A 21654-nucleotide genomic window follows, 5' to 3' on the forward strand; every position below is an offset into this window, starting at 1 on the left:
CCACTCCCGACCCGCAGCCCCCTGCCAGCCCGGCCCCGCCCCCCAGCTCCGCCGGGGCGCCCCACTCCTGCCCCTCAGCCCCCTGCCAGCCCGGCCCCCCCGTTGCCGGACGCAGCGGCCAGGCCCGGGACCACCCCGCGGTAACCGAGGCGACCCCCCCCAGGCGCAGGCGCAGGCGCAGTCGCTCGGGGTGGGGCAGCCCCCGGGCCCTCTCGGCCCCCGTCCGCGCTCATCCTCCCCAGCGGGTCGCCCCGCCCCCGGCCGCCGCTCACGTCACCCGCGCCGCGCCTGCGCAGTCTGCGCGCGGGCCGATTCAAACCGGGAAGCGGAGGAAGTCGGCCGGGCCGGGCGCGCGGCAGCGGACGGGGAGGCCCCGCCCCCAGCGAGCGCGGTTCGGAGCAGCCGGAGCCGGGGGGAGGGGAGAGAGGAGGTGTCCCCAGGAGGGGCTGACTGAGGGGCTGGGTGTTCCCAGGAGCTGGGGGGGGAGGGGCTGACTGAGGGGCTGGTGGGGGGGGGTGTCCCAGGGCGGGGGGAGGGGCTGACTGAGGGGCTGGTGGGGGGGGGTGTTCCCAGTAGCTGGGGTGGGGGGGAGGTGTCCCAGGGCGGGGGGAGGGGCTGACTGAGGGGCTGGTGGGGGGGGGGGTGTTCCCAGGAGCTGGGGGGGGGAGGTGTCCCAGGGTGGGGGCAGGGGCTGACTGAGGGGCTGGTGGGGGGGGGTGTCCCAGGGCGGGGGGAGGGGCTGACTGAGGGGCTGGTGGGGGGGGGGTGTTCCCAGTAGCTGGGGTTGGGGGGAGGTATCCCAGGGCGGGGGGAGGGGCTGACTGAGGGGCTGGTGGGGGGGGGGTGTTCCCAGTAGCTGGGGTGGGGGGGAGGTGTCCCAGGGTGGGTGGAGGGGCTGACTGAGGGGCTGGTGGGGGGGGGGTGTTCCCAGTAGCTGGGGTGGGGGGGAGGTGTCCCAGGGTGGGTGGAGGGGCTGACTGAGGGGCTGGTGGGGGGGGGTGTTCCCAGTAGCTGGGGTGGGGGGGAGGTGTCCCAGGGTCGGTGGAGGGGCTGACTGGGGGGCTGGTGGTGGTGGGGGTGGGGGGAGGGTGTTCCCAGGAGCTGGGGTTGGGGGGGAGGTGTCCCAGGGCGGTTGCGGGGGCTGGCCTGGGGCTGCGGGGGGAGGCTTCCAGGAGCAGGGGTGGGGGCAGATGTCCCAGGCGGTTAGTGGGGGGCTGAGGTTAGTGTCTCATTATCCCCTCACCTGCCATCTCTGTATTTCTCTGCTCCCCCCCGCAGTGAAGATGAGCACGTCAGCGCCCCAGCCCGCTGGTCGCAGCCAGAGCGCCTCTTCCGACAGCGTGTTCGTGTCCCCCAGCACCAGGCGGCAGCACCTCAGCACCTCGAACACCCCGGGGCTCGACAGCTTCCCGGGGAACGACGACGAACAGGAACGGAAGCAGCGGCGGCGTTCCCGGGTCATCGATCTGCAGCTCAGCAGCACCGACTCGCCCCTCTCTGTGCAGTCCCCTTCCAGCAGGTCAGAGTGACTTATGAAGCAGCTCTGTGCAAGTTTGCTTATTGCCTGCAGGAAATGCCCTGGGCTGTGTTAGTACTGGGACTCGGTGGGGGTGGGTAAGTCTACGGGTGGAGTTGTGTGAAAGGCCAGGGACTCAGGGGTGAGGAAGTCTTACAACTGCTTTCTTGTGCATTGCTACCCAGGCAGCGGTGCTCTCTAAAGCAGAGGTTCTTGCTTGTTTCTTTAGGCGGGCAGAAACCTCCTTGCCTGTGATCCCGAAATTGACAAACACCCAGATTTCAGATCACTACTCCACCTGCATCAAGCTGTCAACAGAAAATGTAAGTGAAAATAGGTCTGCGTGTAGCGCAATAAGCCAACTTTGAAGAAAGCCAGTTCTTCAAGTGGGGCCATTCTACACATGCAGATCGCACCCAAACACAAACCCAGAAAAGGACGTGGTGTACCATGGTGGGGATGGTGAAGTTTGGGACTCTTATGCTTGTGCTCAAGGCTGTCGTTTCTGGGCTGTTTAGCAACAGACTCAATAACTCCCAAGTTTAAGACTGGAAGCGAAGAATGCAGCCTTCGGTTGTAAGCCCAAAGTTGTAAGCTTCAAAGCAGGGACTTTTTTGTGCATCTTCTAGCACAACGGAACCCTGACCCATGGGTGCTATAACAATACAAATAAACTAGTGTAAAGTCCATGTGTTACCCGCACAAAACTCAGTGTCACTTGCATGCTCTAGGGCACCCACCTCTACCTAGGGCTCAAGGCTTCCACCCTTACCCTATTCCTAGGGCTCAGATGTAACCCTCTTAATTTAGGCACTCCAACTCCAATTCCAGTGGCTGGAAGTTGAATTTGTCTAACTTCCAACTCTAAATAAGGCACAGATTTTTAACCGTGAGGACAACTAGCCATCAGAGGTCATGGTGGATTCCCACTCGCTAGGAATCTTATTTAAATAACGTTTGGATGTTTTTTTAAAAGATACGTTCTCGTTCATATGGAAACGAATTTTGGGAAGTCCTTTGGCCTGTGCTGTGCAGGAGGTCAACCTAGATGATTGCAGCAGTCCCTGCTAGCCTTGTAATCTCTGAATTCTGAAGCTGTCATCTGCATTCCTTATTCCTAGATGTATAACTTTGTATTAAGACACCGTTAGTTTGAATAGGCCCAGCCTGCCAAGGGATACAGATCACTATGTGACTGCCCTGTCGTCCTCATTATTTACCTCTCTTGCCGATTTTTGTGCCATCCACAGATTTTATCAGCTGCGATTTTATATTTATTTTTCTGATCATTGATGACAATATTGAACAGTGTTGGGCCTAGAATGATTTCCAAAGACCCCCTGTTGATGAGATTCCCCACCAAGTGTTGCTCATGTAACTGTGGATTGAAGGACATGATTTTCCAAAAATAGAAGCTGCCTATGTGCTGTGTTTCAGAGAATCACCACAAAGAATGCCTTTGGCCTGCACCTCATAGACTACATGGCAGAGATACTCAAACAGAAGGACTCAGAACTGACCAACTTCAAGGTGAGGGGGATGGCTGCTGCCAGCTTGGTGCAGTGCTCTGTCTCTTGCTCCCTCCTGGAGCAGAGAGGCCTCTTGTTAATTCCTGCCTGAACCTCAAATGGGCATAATGCAGGCAGACAGGAACTAAGTTCCCTCTAAACAGCACTGCCACGCAGTAGGCTATCAAGGGCGGCACAGGTGGGAGAGGTGCCTCTTCCCCCAGCCCTGCCCGAGCTGCCGCGGCTGGGGAGAGGCGCCTCTCACCCCGCCCAGAGCTGCTGTGTCAAGAGAGGGCTGGGGGGAGTCCTCTCTCCCCGCTGCAGCCCTGGGGCAGCCTGCACCCCAAATCCCTCATACCTGGGGAACCCCAGAGCCCACAACTACAGCCAGAGCCCTTACCCCTCTGCCCCAGCCCTGACTCCCCTCCCAGACTCCAAACCCTTAGGCCTCACCCCTGCCACACATCACCTCCATATTGGTGCACATGGCAAAATTCATTCCACACATAGATCTAAAAAATTAGAAGGAACAGTGGATGGGAACTCCTCTGCTGTTCCTGGTTAAGATAGCTGATGGAAATGACTGGACAGTAACTCCTAATACAATTTCATAGGGCCAAATTCTTCTTTGTTACACCAGTGAGATCAGTGAGATTTCTGCACTGGTATAATCAAGCAGAATTAAGCCCACAGAAACCAGGGTTAATTTATCAAGGAAAGGATTGCAAGGTTTCCTGAAGTCCTTATTTTGACATTAGAGGCCAGCGATAGAGCAAGGCCATATCCAAAAGGAGTTTGGTCTGAGACTTGAAGGCGGGGTGAATTAGACTGGAGTAGATGGACAGCAGGAAGGGAACCAGGGATGCGATGGGAGGAGACAAAAGGAGGAACAGTTTTCTTTAGAGGGACCCCAGCAGAGTATTCACTTGTGCTAAGTGGACAAGGCTTGGGAAGGGGGTTCTGCAGTCATGATTTAAATAGCGGGGGGTCTGGTGACCCTGAGAATAGTACTTTTGTATCTTGAGTGCTTTTCTTCTTCTGATCTCCGAGTGCTTTGTAATGGTGGGCAGGTGAGCATATCCCCACTGTGCAGGGCAAGCCTGAGGAACGGGGGGAGTGATTTGTCTAGAGACTCATGGGAAGTCACTGGCAGAACGGAGTCCAGATCTGGATGTGGGCATTGTGCTTTCCAGTGGGCATTGCTGCTTGCTGGTAACGGAAAGATACTTGCCTGCCAGGGCAGATGTTCACAAGCCATGTTGATGGGAGTCTACACGAGTGTTCTGGAAGCAAAATGTAGATTAGAAAGAAGGCTTCAGTAAAGGCCTCTCTGGTGGTTTTCTCTGCTCTTCTATGCAAAAGGTAAGCTAGGCAAGGGTATTCGTGTCTTCATTTATTAGAGGACTCTGCTAGGCTTGGGGAAGGAAGCTCCTGCACAGAAGAGATTACAATTCCACTTCAGCCAAGGAGGAATTCATGTCAGAAACACTGCCCCTGTGCCTCAGGGACCTCTTGGTGCCAAATTGCAGAGAGACTTACCAAGGGTTACAGGGATCCCCTGAATCTGGTCTCTACTTACTCGTTTGCCACAGGGTGTCATGTAAGAGCTCGACTGAAACCTTGTGTCACAATAGTGGTCATAATCATTGTGAAAGATATGTACAGGTAATCGGTGAGGAGAGATGTTTATATACTGAAAATTATGCTCCGAAGGTCTGTGAGTTGGGGCTGGTCACCAGAAAGTAGTAAAACAGGTTTCTTTCAGGCAGGAGACACTTATCTACCTGTCAGACTGCATAGAGTTACAAAGGGATCTCACAAAAGTGGGTGACTGGGCAACAAAATGGCAGATGAAATTCCATGTTGATAAATGCAAAGTAATGCACATTGGAAAGCATCCCAACTATACATGCAAAATGATGGGGTCTAAATTAGCTGTTACCACGCGAGATCTTGGAGTCATTGTGGACAGTTTCTGAATACGTCAGCTCAATCTGCAGTGGCGGTCAAAAAAGCGAACAATATGAGGAACCTTTAGGAAAGGGATAGATAGTAAATATCCTAATGCCACTGTATAAATCCATGGTACTCCCACACCTTGAATACTGCGTGCAGTTCTGGTTACCTTATCTCCAAACAGATATGTTAGAATTGGGAAAGGTAGAGAGAAGGGCAACAAAAGTGATTAGGGGGATGGAACAGCTTCTATATAAGGAGAGATTTAAAAGACTGGGACTGCTCAGATTGGAAAAGATATGACGAAGGGGGGTATGAGAAAGGTCTATAAAACCATGAGTGGTATGGGAAAAGTGAATAACTTTTACATAAGACAAGAACCAGGGGTTGCCCGATTAAATTAATAGTGAGCAGGTTTAAAACAAACAAAAGGAAGAATTTCTTCTCACAGTCAACCTGTGAAACATTGCCAGGAGATGTTGTGAAGGCCAAGAGGATAATGGGGTTCAAAAAAGAATTAGATAAGTTCATAGAGGATAGGTCCATCAGTGGCTGTTTGCCAAGATGGTCAGAGACGCAACTCCATGCTCTTGGAGTGCCAGATGCTGGGACTGGGTGACAGAAGATGCCTCTGTTTGATACTTGCCCTGTGCTTTTTCATTCCTTCTGGCACAGCTGGCATTGTCCGCTGTCGGAAGACAGGTACTGGGCTAGATGGACCTTTGGTCTGACCCAGTCTGGCTGCTATTATGTTGCCAGAGGCTGGTGGTGTTGAGGAACTGACCCATAGAAGGCACAGGGTTCCTTGTGTTAAGGGCGGGCGGTAGAGGTGTCTCACTGCCCTGGGTATCTCTGAGAAGTAGCTACCCCCCCACACCTCCCCAATCTTTTTGAAGCATCAGGTGGGCTTAGGGAGCTGGGATTAGTGTAAGAGCTGGTATTTGCTGAAGGGCACTACAGGGTAGAAAATCTGTGTGGAATTCAGTACAGCAGAAGTACAAGTGACACTGTCTCTGGTAGCAGGGGGTGAAATTGTAACGGGGCAGGAGAGGAACAAGGAGAAGCAGTTAATTAATGAAACTTTTGGCAACAACATACAATAAAGTTGGACTCAGTTGCAGATAGACACTACAAAGAGAGGTCGTCATTGAGAATCCTCAAAGCAAAACAGAGCTGGACCAGCTGGCACTGGCAGGAGATGGAGCTATATCTTTTAGTTTTGAAAGGGGGGGAATAAGAGTGTAACTTTTAGCTAAAATGAGGTGTGCAAGACCGGCGAGATCTAGGAGGTTGGAGAACAGCATAAAATGCAGAGTTCCAGTGTGGCTGGGTCTTAGGGTAATGGTGGCCTGACCATAACTACGTTTGACCTCCATGTATGAAACTCATGTGAAAGAGAGGACTGTGGTCTTCAATTTCATAGAGTGGATCACAGCAGTGGCACGTAGAGTGGGTGAAAAACAAATGCCATAGGATCCACAGCGACATGACTGAAGATCTGTGTTTTGTGGAAGGAAAAGGGATGAAAGAGTCCAGTGTGGCTGAAAAGAAATGCATTGCAGTGATTCATGCTCATAAAGTATCCTTTTTACAAAAGGAATCCATCTCCAGTAGTGCTGATGGGTGGAACATGAACTTTGTCCGGCAAATTTATCCCAATGAGATGAGATCCTTTCTAATTGTGTGTTCTGTTCGGTCTGTTTCACAGATAGCAGCCGGCACCCTGGACGCCAGCACAAAGATCTATGCGGTGAGAGTGGATGCTGTCCATGCAGATGTATACAAGGTTCTTGGAGGGTTGGGCAAAGACTCAGCACCCACAAAGGATGTGGACAGCCAGGGTGCAGGTGTGCTGCTTGCTGCTTTCGTTTTGATGTACTAATCAAGGGAGCTGGACCAGTCTCTCCTGGTCATAACTCCAACTGGTCCTGCACTCATAACTGGTGCAGGACCTCTATATAACAGTCTTATGCTTACACAGCATCTGTAGATTTCCAGGCCCTTTTTAAGGATGGGAAAATGGAGGGAAGTGACTGCATAAATTCACAGTAAATCAGTGACAGAGATGGGATTAGAACCCAAATCTCCTGACTCCCAAGTCCTGTGCTCAGCCTGCTAGACCACTCTCCCTCCTCTGAGCTGAATGTGAGTACTTGGGTTACTTATTCTGGCAGAGTGGCCTGACAGAGATTCAAAATCATGAGAGGAAGCACCCCTTTGTCTTCATCCTGTCTTGTGCTACAAAAGCAGACTGTCCTGTTGAAAGACAGATTAGTCAACAGAAGGAAACACAGTCTTTAGTTAATTTTCTATAACTTCCCTTTGCTGGGAATCCAGACATACCCAATATGGATAATTTTATGCCCAGTAACTTTTGTAGTCATACAAGCTAAAATAAAAATAATGGAATCTAATCCTTAGGATACATGCACTGCCCCGGATTTCCCACGCCCTCTGTGACCATCAGCATCGAATCACGGGCCAGGTGCATTATGGGACAGTTTTGTGTGCAGGTATTGGCCACAGATGGAAGTAGCACGTTGAGCCATATGGACTAATGGTCTGATCTATTTATGGCAGACCTATATTCCTAAGCAAGCTGAATGAATCCAGATTGCTCTAGCATGTGTGTGCAATGTCTCTTTCAGCTTCCCATTCCACGGGCAGTAAGGGAGGGGCCGAATGACATGGCTTTCTGATTTCCTTGTTCGTTTAGGGATCTAAATGCAGTTGAATAAGAAATAATTGAAAAGATTTCCCCAAATGTCTAGTGCTGATCCAGTCTGGTTTGTGCTCCCTGCTTTAGTTTAGTGCAGTGAAGGCTTTGCTATGAGTAGGTATTATATGGCTATTTTGGGGTTAATTTGATCAGTTGGAGGGACTTTGGTTTCTGACTTGTCGAGGCCTGTGTTCCCTAGTCCAGAACTCTTCTCCTACGTGCGCTGGTCTGCGTGAGCAAAGAGATCAAGAGCTACAAGTTTTACAATCAGTCCTCTGGCCGACAAAACGCGGGCTCTTTTACACCTAAAGCAGCTTCAGCTGAGCCCAGGGACTCACGTCACTTAGCTTCTACGCTGTCAGCTGGCGTGGGGCCGCACTGTGTGAAATCAGAGATGATAGTCTCACCAGCACGTGCAAGGAGAAGAGTATGTTAATTCTCACAAACTAATCTAGATGGGAAGAGATTTTTGTGGAGGATGGAGCTGGATTCTGTGCATCAAAGGAAATTTTCTTGTCTGCAGCATCTGCCCAGTGGGTTTGAGTCCTGCCTTTTGCTATCAGATTTTTAAATAAACCTAGAATTATTTTTGTAGTAATTCTGAGGAGTTTTTTTTTTTTTCAAAACTCTTGAACCTGCTCACTGATTTTTGTGGTAACTCCTGATGAGTGTGTAGGGTAAAACCCAAACACACAACCTGTCTTAGTCAAAGGCTTGAGGAAATAGAAGAGATTTAGAAAGGAATGAGTGGGTCAGGTCTATGTTTGATATACTCTCAACTCAGCACTTTTCAAGAAGAGTCAAACCCCTACCATTGGTAGCTACATGGCTATAGAGGCAGCCTCTGCAGTAATTCTCCTTTTTATAGATGGAGCTGCTGCCGGTATTGAAGCTGCCAAGAAGCTCCAGACAAAGAAGAAGCACTCGTACAAAACAATTGAACAGAACCTGAATAACATAAACGTCTCTCAGGCAGATCGCAGAAGTGAGGTGGGGAATACTGCCCTGGAGTTTTCGTGTAGCAATTGTTCTACTCAACCCTGACCAGAAAGACACTTCTCCTTCCTCACCCCCATGTAACTCCTCTTCTCAACATGGCAAGCTTGTGTCAGGTTCTAGCATTCATATGCTTTCCTCTTGTCTATCTCTGCACTCTGCTGTCATAGCAAATCTCTTATCTGTCTCCACCGTTTCCCTCCTGTACTGGTGCGCTTCAAATTCTTCAGCAAGCCAACTCTGCACTAGTTAACCCAAGTGTGAGTGTGAAGCTCATGTCTCTGTTTAGAGCTTCTCTGTGATGGGGTCTCATGTCCCTCTGTCATCTGTTTTCCCTCCGCCTCTGTTCCTTGATTTTTCTCGCTTTGTGTCCATGTGCAGGTTGATCCCATGTTCCAGAAGACAGCAGCCTCCTTCGATGAGTGCAGCACGGTTGGCATCTTCCTCAGCACCCTGCACACCGACAGCTATCGCTGTGAGCTCCTGTTGGATGCCAAGGTCACGCCGCTCCCATCATCTGAGACCTTGGAGTCCCCGAGCTCTGCTCCTGTGAAGGTGGCAGACCTGAAGTGTAGGTGGAAGTAATAACTGTGAACTCTGGACTCTTACAGGCTCCCACTCCATTCCACCGAACTCCCTAATAGTTCTTATGCTCGTTGTCTCTCAGCGCAAGAGGCACCATGTTCCCTTCGCTGTTTGGCTCATCTGTTAACATTTTGGTCTCAGCTGATCTCATTCTGGCTTCAGTTATCTAATTCTACCCCTCTCCCCTCGGTTAACCCTTTGGTGCTGTCACACATGTATTGCTTAGGGGGAGATGCTCCTAAATTGGATGCATGGTGCAGATTTTATGGTAGGTTTCTTGGTTCCTGCTGCTTTTTAGGCTTAAACCATAAAATCATGGCCAGTGTAGGGTGAAAGTAAACAGTGTGTATGGCTTCAGGCATTTATTTCCTGGGTTAGTCTCTCAGTCGTGGGGAAATAGCTTTCTTCTCCAACCTTCAACTCCCATGCATGTGTTCTGAAATGGTTGTCCATATCTGAGGTACGGTCATCTCAGCAGTAGTGTAAATCCAGATTATTTGATGGTGGTTTAGGTTAATTGCTGATCATTAACCCTGTTCATAATATCTTCTTACTGCTTTTGTGGTCTCTAGCTATCCTGCTGCAGTGCATCGAACCGCGCCCCATCTGCCCTACGTTGAGTGGCTTCCAGCTTTCCCATTGGGACAGTGACTCCCATGATGAGGTATGTCTGTTAGCAAGCTGCTCATATTCGCCCAGTGCAGAGCGTGATATGGGAGTTGTTCCCAGTGTGCTCAGCTGCCTCTGTCAAAGATCTCTCTGCAGGCTGGAAAGGAAAGGGACACTTGCTCTGCGGGGTCAGGGCTATTCTGACAGAACCGGACAGGGAAGTGATATGCAGTAGTTCCCTGGGGTGCATTTTAGTAACTAGAATTCTGGGACTAACTCAAGTATCTGACCTAGTTTTAAACAGAGAATAGGATTTTAAACTATTTGAAGGGACGTCTCTGGAGAAATACACGCCATTCAGACATTTTATTAAGGCCCTGGCCTTTGCAAAAGGATTCCCTAGGATTATTGTAATCAGCCACTATTGGTGTAGAGCAGAGAGGTTGATTCCTCTTGCATCTTGAGGTACTGAGAAAACACATACTGAGTACAAGATGGGATCAATTCTTGTCCTTCTAGATTGGGAAGAGGGCGATGTACTCTGGGCTCAAATGGCCTGCGTGTGCCTGAGGATATGCTCCATTCCGGAGTCATCACCTGAGTTTAGTTCTTCAGTTTCTTAACAATTTCTTTTCCCTGTCTGTCCCCTGAGGCTGACGCCCTATAGCGTTGAATCTGCAGGATGAAGGCTCCAAGGATGAGCAGGTTCATAGAAGATTAGGTGTGGAAGAGACCTCGGGAGGTCATCTAGACCAACCCCCTGGTTCAAAGCACGACCAACCCCAACTAAATCATCCTAGCGAGGGTTTTGTCAAGCTGGATCTTAAAAACCTCTAAGGAAGGGGATTCCACCACGTCCCTAGGGAACCCATTCCAGTGCTTCACCACCCTCCTAGTGAAATAGTGTTTCCTAATATCCAACCTAGACCTTCCCCACTGCAACTTGAGACCATTGTTCCTTGTTCTGTCATCTCCCACCACTGAGCTAGCTGAGCTCCTTCCTCTTTGGAACCCCCTCCCAGTTTAGTGTCATCTGCGAACTTGCTCATGGTGCAATTCATCCCATCATCCAGATCATTGATAAAGATGTTGAACAAAACAAAAGAAGGTTACCTGGGTGTGGGATGCTCTGATGTGCCCTTTCTATGGATAACCGGGTTTTTTGTTTTTTTTTCGGGTTTTTAGTTAGTCCACTCTCTCTGAGTACTAGGCCTCAAGTAGGGTTTATATTCTGGAGCAAATGTGTTAAGCCCTGCATAGATGTCTTATTTTGCCTTGGAGGCCCAGGGTTTGGTATTGAATCCTTTCTGTGAGTAACTTGCTCTTTCTGTTCTGCAGTCAGTGTCCGCTCTGCTGGATAAATTTAAGAAAAGCGACCAAGTCTTTGATATCAAGGCAGAGGTGGATTGTGACCCTGCAGACTACGCTGATGCCCTAGTGGAGGATGACTTTGATGCAGACATGCCAGATAGAACGGTAGCAGGGGATGTTGGGAAGCTCTCAGACAAGCTGGAGGCCTGCAGGATGGTGCGTGAGAGCATGAGGTACGTGGTGTTGCTTTGGTCTGCAGCGCTAAGTCCTTCATCAGCTGGGGTTTGCCATCCAGCCACAGCCTCCAGCTCAGGATGTCGAACAGCCGTGTTTTGATAGTAGGTTTCCTGAGGCAATGAAGTTTACAAGCAGAGCTTGCTTACTGTGCAGGTGGTATCCGTGAATCAAGTAACTTCTCATTATAGGACTCTCTCTAATCTTTTCTTTCCCCCACTGAGAGACAGAAATGGGACTTGGTGACCAGGGATCCTAGAAATCCGTTCGCCCTGGAAAAACACGGAATTTGCGCTTTTACAGAGAATCTTTCATTTTTACATTTTGTGAAAAAAAACAAAAAAAAAACATACAGTAGTAGAACCCCGTTTATCCGAGCCTTCGTTGACCGGCTCTCAGTATTAACTGAACCGCCAGTGGTGGGGCTCAGGTGGTTGGTGGTTTGGATAATACAGAGAGCTGGATAAACGGGGTTCTACTGTATATCAATACAATATTGTGTTCAACTAATCTCTCAGGGTAATTAAGGAAAGTAAAGTTCAGTGTTTCATTTTAGCTGCGGAAAGAGATGGCTTTTTATGGTTTTCCCTTTGTTTGTTGGAGAATTTTGATTTTTTTTTTTTGATCACGGAAAACTAGGATCCCAGTTAATGACTCCAACCAGGCCAGCATCCATCCAGTATGATCTCCAGGTTAAAAGTAAGCTGCACAGCTATCAAAAGGGTCTCCTTCCACTGTTTAAATGTCACATGCAATTAAAATGGTTTTAAATTTCTCCCAGTCCCCCATCCCAACCATCCCTGCTATGACTCATTGGGACCATCGGTGCTGAAGATACTCAGGTGGTTGCACTTTGTTAATAAAAGTTAGAACTTGGCTGAGTGTCGCACCAGAGTATTTGTTATTGCAATTCAAGCCACTTCAGTCTGTTAGCCACCAGTCCCTGACCCTGTGCAAAGCACCTCTGAAGGAATGGGCATCCTTACCCTACATCAACCATTTGACCGCCATGTCTGGAGATGTTTTTGTAGCTGGGAGTTGGCAGGGACTGCAAGGTGCCCAGACCGTTCCCTTGGCTAGAGCCAGAACACCTGCCCTTACCCCCTGCGGACTTCAGAAGGAGGAAAGTGAAACCCCTTTCTGCTGTCTGTGGTGGGCATCTATTGGAATGGGATGGAATGAGATGAAAGGGGAATGAAGCTAGGGAAATCACCCTTATTCAGCTGCTTATCCTGTACCTCCTTAGGGAGCAAGATAGCAAATTGCCATCTGCTTCCCAAACCCCAGAACCCCTGTTGGCAAGTCAGCTAACTTGTATTATTTTTTGTGTGTCTCTCTACAACCAACAGTATGGTCACCAGCAAGACCGTGAATAAGAGGCGTAGGGATTAGAAGCCACTGCTCCCTACCTGCTTAAGATCAAGGGTTGTCTGTGTCAAGGCGTTTATACTTTTTGCAGACTGGCCACTGGAGGGGGAAATGACCCGCATCCGAACAGGACTGATCCCATCCGACAGTGATCCATGCACATACTGGCTAGCCCCTGGGCTACTGTAGTGTGTGGTGGTGGTGGTTTTTTGCATGGATTATAACCGATTTGGGGGGGGTGCTCTTTCAGTAAGGATGTGATTCCCCTTGCGGAGGGAGACATCGGGACCATGTGCCTCCATCTCTCTGTGAAACCGGGAGAGTATTCCTACTTCAGCCCCCGCGCCATGTTGATGTGGGCCGGCCCAGAGCACTGGCGCTTTAAGCCTCATCATAAACGTACGTATTTGTAGGATGCAGTTCAGAAAGTGGATCCACTTTACCGTAAACTTCTGGTGTGTCTAGAGACAGATGCCTTTCTAGCCATTGAGTAGTGACTATCAGGGTAGAGACCACTGTGCACTGCTCTCCAGTCACTCTTCCAGCCAGTTTAGGAGGAGCTCTCTCTGTCTAGGGGGAAGTCTAGCTTGGTATGGGGTGAGGGGGAATATATCTATGTAATAGCATACTACCTAGGTCCTGTCCTAGTGCAGCCATAGGGGATACCAGTTTAAATATCTATCCCAGTTTGCCTGCAACCTCCCTCCAACACAACTCAATTGCGTTATCTGCTTGTGCTTCTTTAGAAAGACAAACAGCCCTTTAAAATATTAAATCTACAATGAAAACTCCAGCACCTCGGTTAGCTCACAGAAAAGCTCTGCTGACTGAAGGCGGAGCATGTGCCATCTTCCTCTCCTTTCGCTCCAGAATACCTGGGTGCGGGTGATCTGGGGACCTTTCCAAGCAGGTTAGGAACAGTATCTGAGAAGTAAAGGTAGAAGCACTTGATTCTCCTCCCCCGCAAGTGTTGAGCATTGACCATAACCTCCCTTTCTGCAGTGGACACGGCCGCTGAGAAGGGGGGCAGGAAGAGGAACACAAAGAAAGTCTTTGAACTCGACTTTGATGAGGATATTGACTTTACAACGCGTTTCCGTAAGACTAGGGTATGTACTGGGTTGCCACGGGGACCTGGCTGTTTTCTGCTCCCTCCTCTGCGACATGGGGAGCGTCTTTAGTACAAGCCTTTGGCAGATTTTTTTAAAATGGGGTTTTGCTGTGAACTGGACTCTAAAATCAGCCCTGGAGGCCCATCTGTGGGGGTGTTCCTCACTCCAGATCAAATGACAGTAGAGACTTTCTCTGCTAGCCCTGTATTCTGGAAGTCCTGCTGGGTTCTTCCTGGCTTATGCCGCTGCGGGCAGGGAGCTGTCCAGGGGTCAGCGAGGGCAGCATGCAGAGCTGCCAGTGGTACACAGCTAACAGATCTGTACAATGGGGATGCCAGCATAGATTCCAGCTTTCTATCCCAGAGCTGTTCGCTTTTTGAGACTCCCAGGAATAATCTGGAGTAGAAGCATGTTGTAGTCACTAAAGTGAACAGGCCTAACTGAATAAACAGTGGGCAGAGCTGTTGAGTGCAAAGGTACCTTTTCCCGTAGTTTCCCACAGCTCGAGCCTTTCGAGGCACCGTAGTGCCAGCCCCGGGCTGGTTGTCTTCCCGCTTACTCTCTGCTGCTCCTGGTGCATTGAGCATCCCTTTGAATATCCCCCACTCTCTACCCTGGACCATGGAGCTCTGAGGACCCACTTCCAATCTCTCAGTGTGCTTACTCCAATGCTGGGTGGAACTCAGCGCTCCCATGCCCTGGCAAGCAAGGGAGTTCTTTGAAACGGCTCCCTGGGATATAGGCTGGACGTGCTTGGGCTAGGATTGGCCCCCGGCGTGGCAGGTGCTCTGGCGTAATATGGTGTTCACCTTGAACAGGCCGCAACAACTCTGGCCAAAGCAACCCTCGACAACCAGAACAAGAAGAGCACCACGCTCCCTGAAGACTTCCATTATGAGCCCGACAACATCATCCGGCTCTCCCTCAAACCAGCTATCAAGGTACAGTTCTCTTCCCGACCCCAGCTGGGTTCTTCCGCCCTGCCTGCTGTGCCATGGGCTGCGGGACTCCCATAGTGCAGTCACCGAACACTCCTCCACCAGGCGACTGTCCGCTAAGGAGGCGCTCGGTTCATCTGGTTAAACCTGCCGCCTTGTTGATAGTAGGCATGCTGTGCACGGAGAGGAGGGCAGAGGGTAAAATGGAGGAGGGCTGGGGTGGACCTGGGGACGAAGAGGAGTGCCATGGGCGTAGGAGGAAGGGAATATGGCTGTCTGGATGCTAGTCTGGGCAGTGTTCAGGATCTCTGTCCTTTTTCTCCCCCTTGACCTTGTCCCAGCAGCTGTGGAGGAAGGCTCTGCAGAGCAGCTTATCTGACCAAGAGGATGAGATTGGAGAGTATGATTACAACAACCCCAATGACACCTCCAACTTCTGTCCTGCACTGAAGGTAGGTGGGGCAGGGGTGTCACTTGGCTGTGTACTGTCTGGTGGAAAATACCATCTTTCTCCAGCGGGAAAGATCCACCTGGGAGAGTGGCCTCCAGCACCACACAAAGCCTCGGGCTTACCGGATTTCACTAGTGAAACGCCAGATGACTCTTGTAACCTTTCTCTGGGCAGGAGGAGCGTCCTCATCTCTCCACACTTGCTATCCGTGGAATCGCGCTGACTCCGAACTAGCCAGCTCCTATTCTGCAAATGTGCCTCTATCCACCTGCTAAAACCCCGGACGCACACACACACGGGGACACACCTCTCCCATGTGTGCAAACCCTCTGCTCACAGAGCAATTGTCACATCCTCCAGTGGCTTCCCAGCAGGATCCTATTCCAAGTGCTCTGCCTTGGCTCTTTAAAAACTTCACGGACTTGCTTCAGTGCCCTCGCAGACCCGTTGCCGCACATTCAGTCATGCCCCCTGTGGTGGGCGAGCTCGGGCATCCCTTGGCATTTCCCAGCTCTGGGAATCCTTTGCTGCTTTGGTGCTGAGGTGTAGATGGTGCATCTCGGGGGGTGGGGAACCCTGCACGTTGCTGTTGGGATTTGCAGGGAGCACACGGACTACAGCACCAGTGTGAGGCTTCTCTTTTTTCCCCCAATAACTGCTCAGGCTGCTGATAGCGACGATGACCCTGACCCCGTTGACTTCATGGGCCAGGGTGGGCCGTTTGAACTGACCGTAATGGGAACAAATCCGTATGGTGATCTCAGCAGGGCCCTGGGGGTTGACATCACGACATATGGAGAGTCCAACCTTGTTGCTGAGCCCCAGAAGGTAAAAGCTGGCATGCTGCCCGTGCGGTCCCGGCTGGTATGTGGCTTAGTCCTGAGCTTGCCTCTGTCGGAGCTGCAGGGTGGGTAGGGGCCCCTGGAGAGCAGTGAAGCGCCCTGTGTGCTCCCCATACCAAGCTGCTGGCCAGTGCAGCAGTGGGGGGACTAGTCTGAGGCTCCAGCTGCAGGAGGCCCATGGAAGGGAAGCTCTCTGAGGGATGGAGCAGGCTGCGCTGCCTTCGGAACGAGCCTGTATGCTGAGGCGCAGGGACTAACTGGTTGCAGTGCTCCATCCGGTAGAATAATGCCTGCCAAACCGCCCAGAGGGGATCCTGCTGGACTCGGCTCTCTGATCAGTGTGACATGCTTCCGCTTGTCTGGGGATGCTGCTGCTTTCTCACCGCCTTTCTCAACCTGTATGTCTACCTTCAGGTCAATAAGATAGAAATTCATTATGCAAAGACGGCCAAAAAGATGGACATGAAGAGGCTAAAGCGGACCATGTGGGACCTCCTGACTGATGTGCAGAAGGAGCAGGTGGGGGCAGAGGTGAGTGCAAGGAAAACCCAAAGCAGCCATCCCTGGCCACCCACACGTGTACCAGCTTGACAGCCCCTTCTCAGGCCTCCCTCTGCACCGTAGTGACCTGGCTGGCTGATTCCACTGCATTCCCAGCCCAGGCATCTCTGGTGCTACTAGCAGGCACCTTACCAAGCCCTGGGGGATCTCGAATGGTGGGTAAAGTAGCCCATTCAGCACGACCCTGCCAGCACTGGCAGGATTGTCGTGTTCACTATGGGAGCTCCAAGCTCTCAGCTTTGGTCCCTTTCTCTCATGCTGATGTGGCCTGGGGAGGGCTTCAGATCAATGCACGTGGCTCCCCAAGGGGCCAGACTGTCCCTGGCAGCCTTAGGAGAGAGGCTGGCTCTGTTCAGAAGGAGCTGTGTCCCTCCCTCAGCTGGGAGGGTGTTTCCCAGCACGCATGGGGAGAGACGCTCGAGTCTGATGCCTTCATGATGCATCTTCGGCTTGCTCGTGTTTGGGAAAGCAAAGACCTGGAATCCTGGGGTGAGGCTTTCCTGGTGTAGTCCTGGTGAGCACCCTGACCTGCCTGGGTCTGACTATCTGCCTTTTCTCCCCTTGCTGAAGCAGAATGAAGTTGCAGAGAAGGAGACTGACTCTGTAACACTAGCAGGCAAGAAGGTCTTCAGTGGCATCACAAAAGATCTGCTTCACAGGTACGTGGGGGTAGAGACCCTTCCTAGAGAGGTCCTGCTGTGCCGTGGCTGCAAGCCTCTGGATGAATCCTGGGCGTTCCCTATTAACTCTCCATCTGTCCCCGGTGGGATAATGTCGCTCTCGGCTTTTACACCAAGGGGGTGTCAGTCTGAACAGTGAGTGGCCTCCGAGGGCGGGATATCTGCACTGCAATGCAACACCTGCAGCTGCCCCGTGTCAGCTGATGGGCTCAGGCTGGAAGCTGGGTTCTGGGACCCTCCCTCCGTCCAGGTTCCAGAGCTTGGGCTGAGCCCAAAGGTCTACACTACCATTTTATAGCCCCTGAGCCCAAGCCAGCTGACATGGGCCAGCTGCAGGTGCTTCATGGCAGCGTAGCATCCTCTGAATGTCTTGGCCGCAGTATGAAGCTCTCCCATCTGCTGCGCGTGGGGATAGCTTGATCTCAGGCTTGGGTTGCTGAATGTCGATCAGAGGGCCTGCTCACCCCTCGGCCCAGCTTCCTTCTGGCTGGGTTTGCGGAGGTGGGTGTGAAGAAGCTGCAGGCCTGAGGTGAGGCCCTCGGGCGGGGGGGGAGGAGAAAGAGGTTTTGGTCTCCTTAGTGGGAAATGGGAAAAGCTGGAGAGTGGTGAAAGATCTGTCATTCACTTAACCAGCCCCCACTGGCTCATCAGTGTGCCCCATCACTGGTGTCTAATGTGTAGGCTCCAGCTGTCTGTGTAACCACCTCCCTTCCTTTGGCCGTTTTGCAGACTGCCTTCCGCAATGGCTCAGAACCTCTCTGTGCCGCTGGCGTTTGCCTGCCTCTTGCACTTGGCAAATGAAAAGGTGAGCAGTGTCCGCGTGTAATGCTTGGCAACCCCGATGAATCCCACTGGGCCTGCAGGGAGCAGTCAGTGGAAGAGGTGGGGTGCTGGGTCCAAAAATTCCATGTGAGCAAGGCCCACCAGCCAGATATCTGGGAAAGAATTCTCTGCAGTAGCTCAGAGCCCTCCCCATCTAGTGTCCCATCACTGGCCACTGTGGATATTTGCTACTAGCAGTCGCAGATCGACTGCATGCCATTGTAGGCTGTTCCATCAGGCCATCCCCTCCATAAACTTCTCAAGCTCTGTCTTGAAGCCAGTTTGGTTTTTGCCCCCCACTGCTCCCATTGGGAGGCTGTTCCAGAACTTCATTCCTCTGCTGCTTCATAGCAACCCCACTTTTCTTCTTGGGTTTTTTATTTATGACCAAAGAACTTTTTACTGCTTTAATTTCCCTTGCAAGGTCTACCTCAGCTTGAATTTTGCAATTCTCTTTTCATGCCTATGCTTTCTGACTTCCAAGCTGTAGCTTTCTTTGCTGATCAATCCCTTCTTCAAGTCCTTGTAGGAGGCTCTCTGCTTACTCCTACATCCTCTTTGAGGTGGTTATTAATCCACAAATGAGCACATTGGTCTTGATTTAAGGTTTGAATTTGGCCTTTCACCCTGTCTTCTCTTGGCTTAGCTCAGACCCTGAACTTTGCTTTGAACATCACTTCTGTGCTGTGGGTTTTTAATTCAGTTTCCAAAGCACTGATAGGAAATAAGCAAGCTGGCTCTTGGGCAGTGACTCTAAGATGGTTCCAGCCTAGGGACGGTTCTAGGTACAAAGCTGGAAGTCAGGGGAGACTGGGCTCATGACTAGTTCAACTATCTTTGCCGTTGTGATCTGTCAGTAACAGCTTTCCTGTGGGCTGGCTATGGTGGTCTCTGCTGGGAAGAGTCTGGCTTGTAGAACTAATCTGCTTCCTCTCCTCTTCAGAATCTGATGCTGGAGGGGGTAGAGGACCTGTCTGACGTCCTTGTGAAGCAAGGAGATTGATGTGCCACGTGGGCGGAGCAGGGCGCTCTGGCTGCTCTGATAAGACGGGAGCTCTTCGCCCCACCATGAGACTAGCCATTCATTTCAGCGAGTGGCATGACTGGGTCTCTCATCCCTGGTAGCTTTCTCTCCCCTGCCAGCACTACCAATGGGATTTCTCAGAACACCTTGTGTGAATCATGGACACCTGCCTCTCCAAACCTGGGCTCCTAGGGCACTCAGGCAGATGGGGATTGCTACTCTCGTGCCTCCATGGGAACTGGAGCCCTCTTTGAGCCATCCAACTGTCTCTCTTGCCTTTTTAGATGGTAATAATGACCCACAGATTCATGCTGCTTCTTGCCATAGCCACTGCTACAGCAAAGAACTCTCCAGCATATTCCCCCCCCCCCCCCGTCTCACTTTCTGTACATAGAACCTGTTGTAATTACTGGGTTATTACCCCCTTAACTCTATTGTCTCCTCGCTTTACACATTATTAGGATTTCTCTGAAATGATTTAACCTATTTTGTACAGCTTTTTAAAAAAATAAAAGAAAAGAAACTGCAATGTTGGTTCAGATTTTGGGTGCTCTGCTTCGCTGGGGGGAGAGTGGGTTTCCCAGGGGTAGAACAAACCCCACTGCATCTCCCTCATAGTTTCAGAATTCACCGTGCTGGGCGGCGGTGAAGCAGAGAAGAGTAAAACCATGCGAAAGGTACGGCATCGGGCTGTGGGTGCCCTCCTGAACTCTGCATTGGCAGACTTCGCATCAGCTGCCTCTGTCCATTCTCCCAACTGGAGTAAACAAGAAGTGATGCCACCGTACCGGTGTGCTGCAGAGTTCTGTGGTGCACAGTCCCGGCATATGTATAGACGTGACCTGAGCTGTGACATCGCTAGGGCTTCACTGGAATAAGGCTTCAGCTCTCCCCATCAGTTGCGACTTGTATGTAGACCCAGGCCAGTGTACTCTCGGGCTGTGCGGATCCAGTCACATCTACATACGCAAGACCAGCTGCTCTGAGCAGCAGAATTCAAGGCTGCTGGGCTGTGCCCCCCATGTGATCCCAGGAGGGCACGCATCCAGCCATGTGCAACGCAGGAACACGAGCAAAACCTTTTACTTTTATCCAATTTTATTAAATTGGGCAGAGAAGTCTGAGCAACCCTGGCCCTCACCCGGGGGTGGTCCAGCACAGCTATTGTCTGGAACTAGCAGAGCCCAGGGCCTTTGGACGCCTAGAGGAGCGTGCCTTGTCGATCGCTGGTTGAACTCTGTGCAGACAGAGGAACGGGGCACTGCTGGGAGATCTCTCCGCAGCTCCTCCACAACATTATGCTGTGCAGTGGCTGTGGTCAACTAGGGTCTCTCAGGAGACCTGCTGCCGTCGCTAAGATTCAGCCACTGACCTGGAGTGCATGAGGTAAGTGCCAGCAGTGACCCTTTTGCTCAGCCCTACTTGAGTGTCAGTGTCCTAGCTCCCTTTACGCTCCAGTGGCGTCCCTTGCCCAGAGCCCTGGGGCAGCAATCAGCTAGGACTGCCAACTTTTTAATCGCACAAAACCGAATGCCCTGTCCCTTCCCTGAGGCCCCGCCCCCTGCTCGCTACATTCCCCCTCCCTCAGTGGCTTGCTCTCCCCCCACCCTCACTCATTTTCACTGGGCTGGGGCAGGGGGTTGAGGTGTTGAAGGGGGTGAGGGATCCAGGGTGGGGCCAGAAATGAGGGGTTCAGGGTGTGGAAGGGGGCTCAGGGTTGGGGTGCAGACTCTGGGGTGGGGCAGGGGATGAGGGGTTTGCAGTGCAGGAGGGGGCTCCAGCCTGGGGAGTGGGGCTGAGAAATGGAGAGTGTGGGAGGGGGCTGTGGGTTAAGGCAGGGAGTTGGGGTGTGGGAGGAGGTATGGGCTCTGGGCTGGGGGTGCGGGCTCAGGTGCAGCTGGGGATGAGGGGTTCAGGGTGTGGGAGGGGGCTCAGGGAAGGGGGTTGGGGTGCAGGGGGTGAGGGCTTTGGCTGGGGATACAGGTTCTGGGCTGGGGATGAGGGATTTCGTGTGCAGGAGGAGGCTCAGGGCTGGGGCAGGGGGTTGGGGCTCGAGGTTGGGGCATGGGCTTACCTCCAGCGGCTCCCAGTCAGCGGGGCTAAGGCAGGCTGCCTGCCTGTTCTGGCTCGGTGCTGCGCCCTGGAAGTGTCCAGCAGGTCTGGCTCCTAGGTGGGGGGCCCAGGAGACTCCCTGGGCTGATCTTGCCAGCAGGCACCGCCCCCCCAGCTCCCATTGGCTGCAGTTCCTGGCCAATGGGAGTATGGCACCGGTGCTTGGAGCGGGGGCAGCTCGTGGAGCCCCATGGCCCCCTGCCTAGGAGCTGGACCTGCTGGCTACTTCTGGGGTGCAGACTTTTAACGGCCCGGTCGGTGGTGCTGCCCGTAGCCGCCCAGGGTCCCTTTTCGACTGGATGGACCGGTC

General features: G+C 51.9%; 1 protein-coding gene across 1 annotated transcript; it reads left to right on the plus strand.

Moving 5' to 3' along the window:
• The first annotated feature begins 305 nt into the window (after positions 1 to 305).
• NCAPH (non-SMC condensin I complex subunit H) lies at positions 306 to 19755 on the plus strand. Its single transcript, XM_073325119.1, has 18 exons — positions 306 to 391; positions 1279 to 1519; positions 1746 to 1839; positions 2954 to 3046; positions 6689 to 6827; positions 8568 to 8689; positions 9077 to 9266; positions 9853 to 9944; positions 11228 to 11433; positions 13053 to 13201; positions 13805 to 13911; positions 14733 to 14855; positions 15197 to 15304; positions 15967 to 16131; positions 16560 to 16676; positions 17280 to 17365; positions 18116 to 18191; positions 19152 to 19755. Exons 2-18 carry the CDS (start codon positions 1284 to 1286, stop codon positions 19209 to 19211), a joined length of 2163 nt encoding a protein of 720 aa, XP_073181220.1. The 5' UTR covers positions 306 to 391; positions 1279 to 1283; the 3' UTR covers positions 19212 to 19755.
• The last annotated feature ends 1899 nt before the right edge of the window (positions 19756 to 21654 follow it).

The sequence above is a fragment of the Lepidochelys kempii genome, chromosome 26 (genome assembly GCF_965140285.1).
Source record: "Lepidochelys kempii isolate rLepKem1 chromosome 26, rLepKem1.hap1, whole genome shotgun sequence".
Classification (NCBI taxonomy): domain Eukaryota; kingdom Metazoa; phylum Chordata; order Testudines; family Cheloniidae; genus Lepidochelys; species Lepidochelys kempii.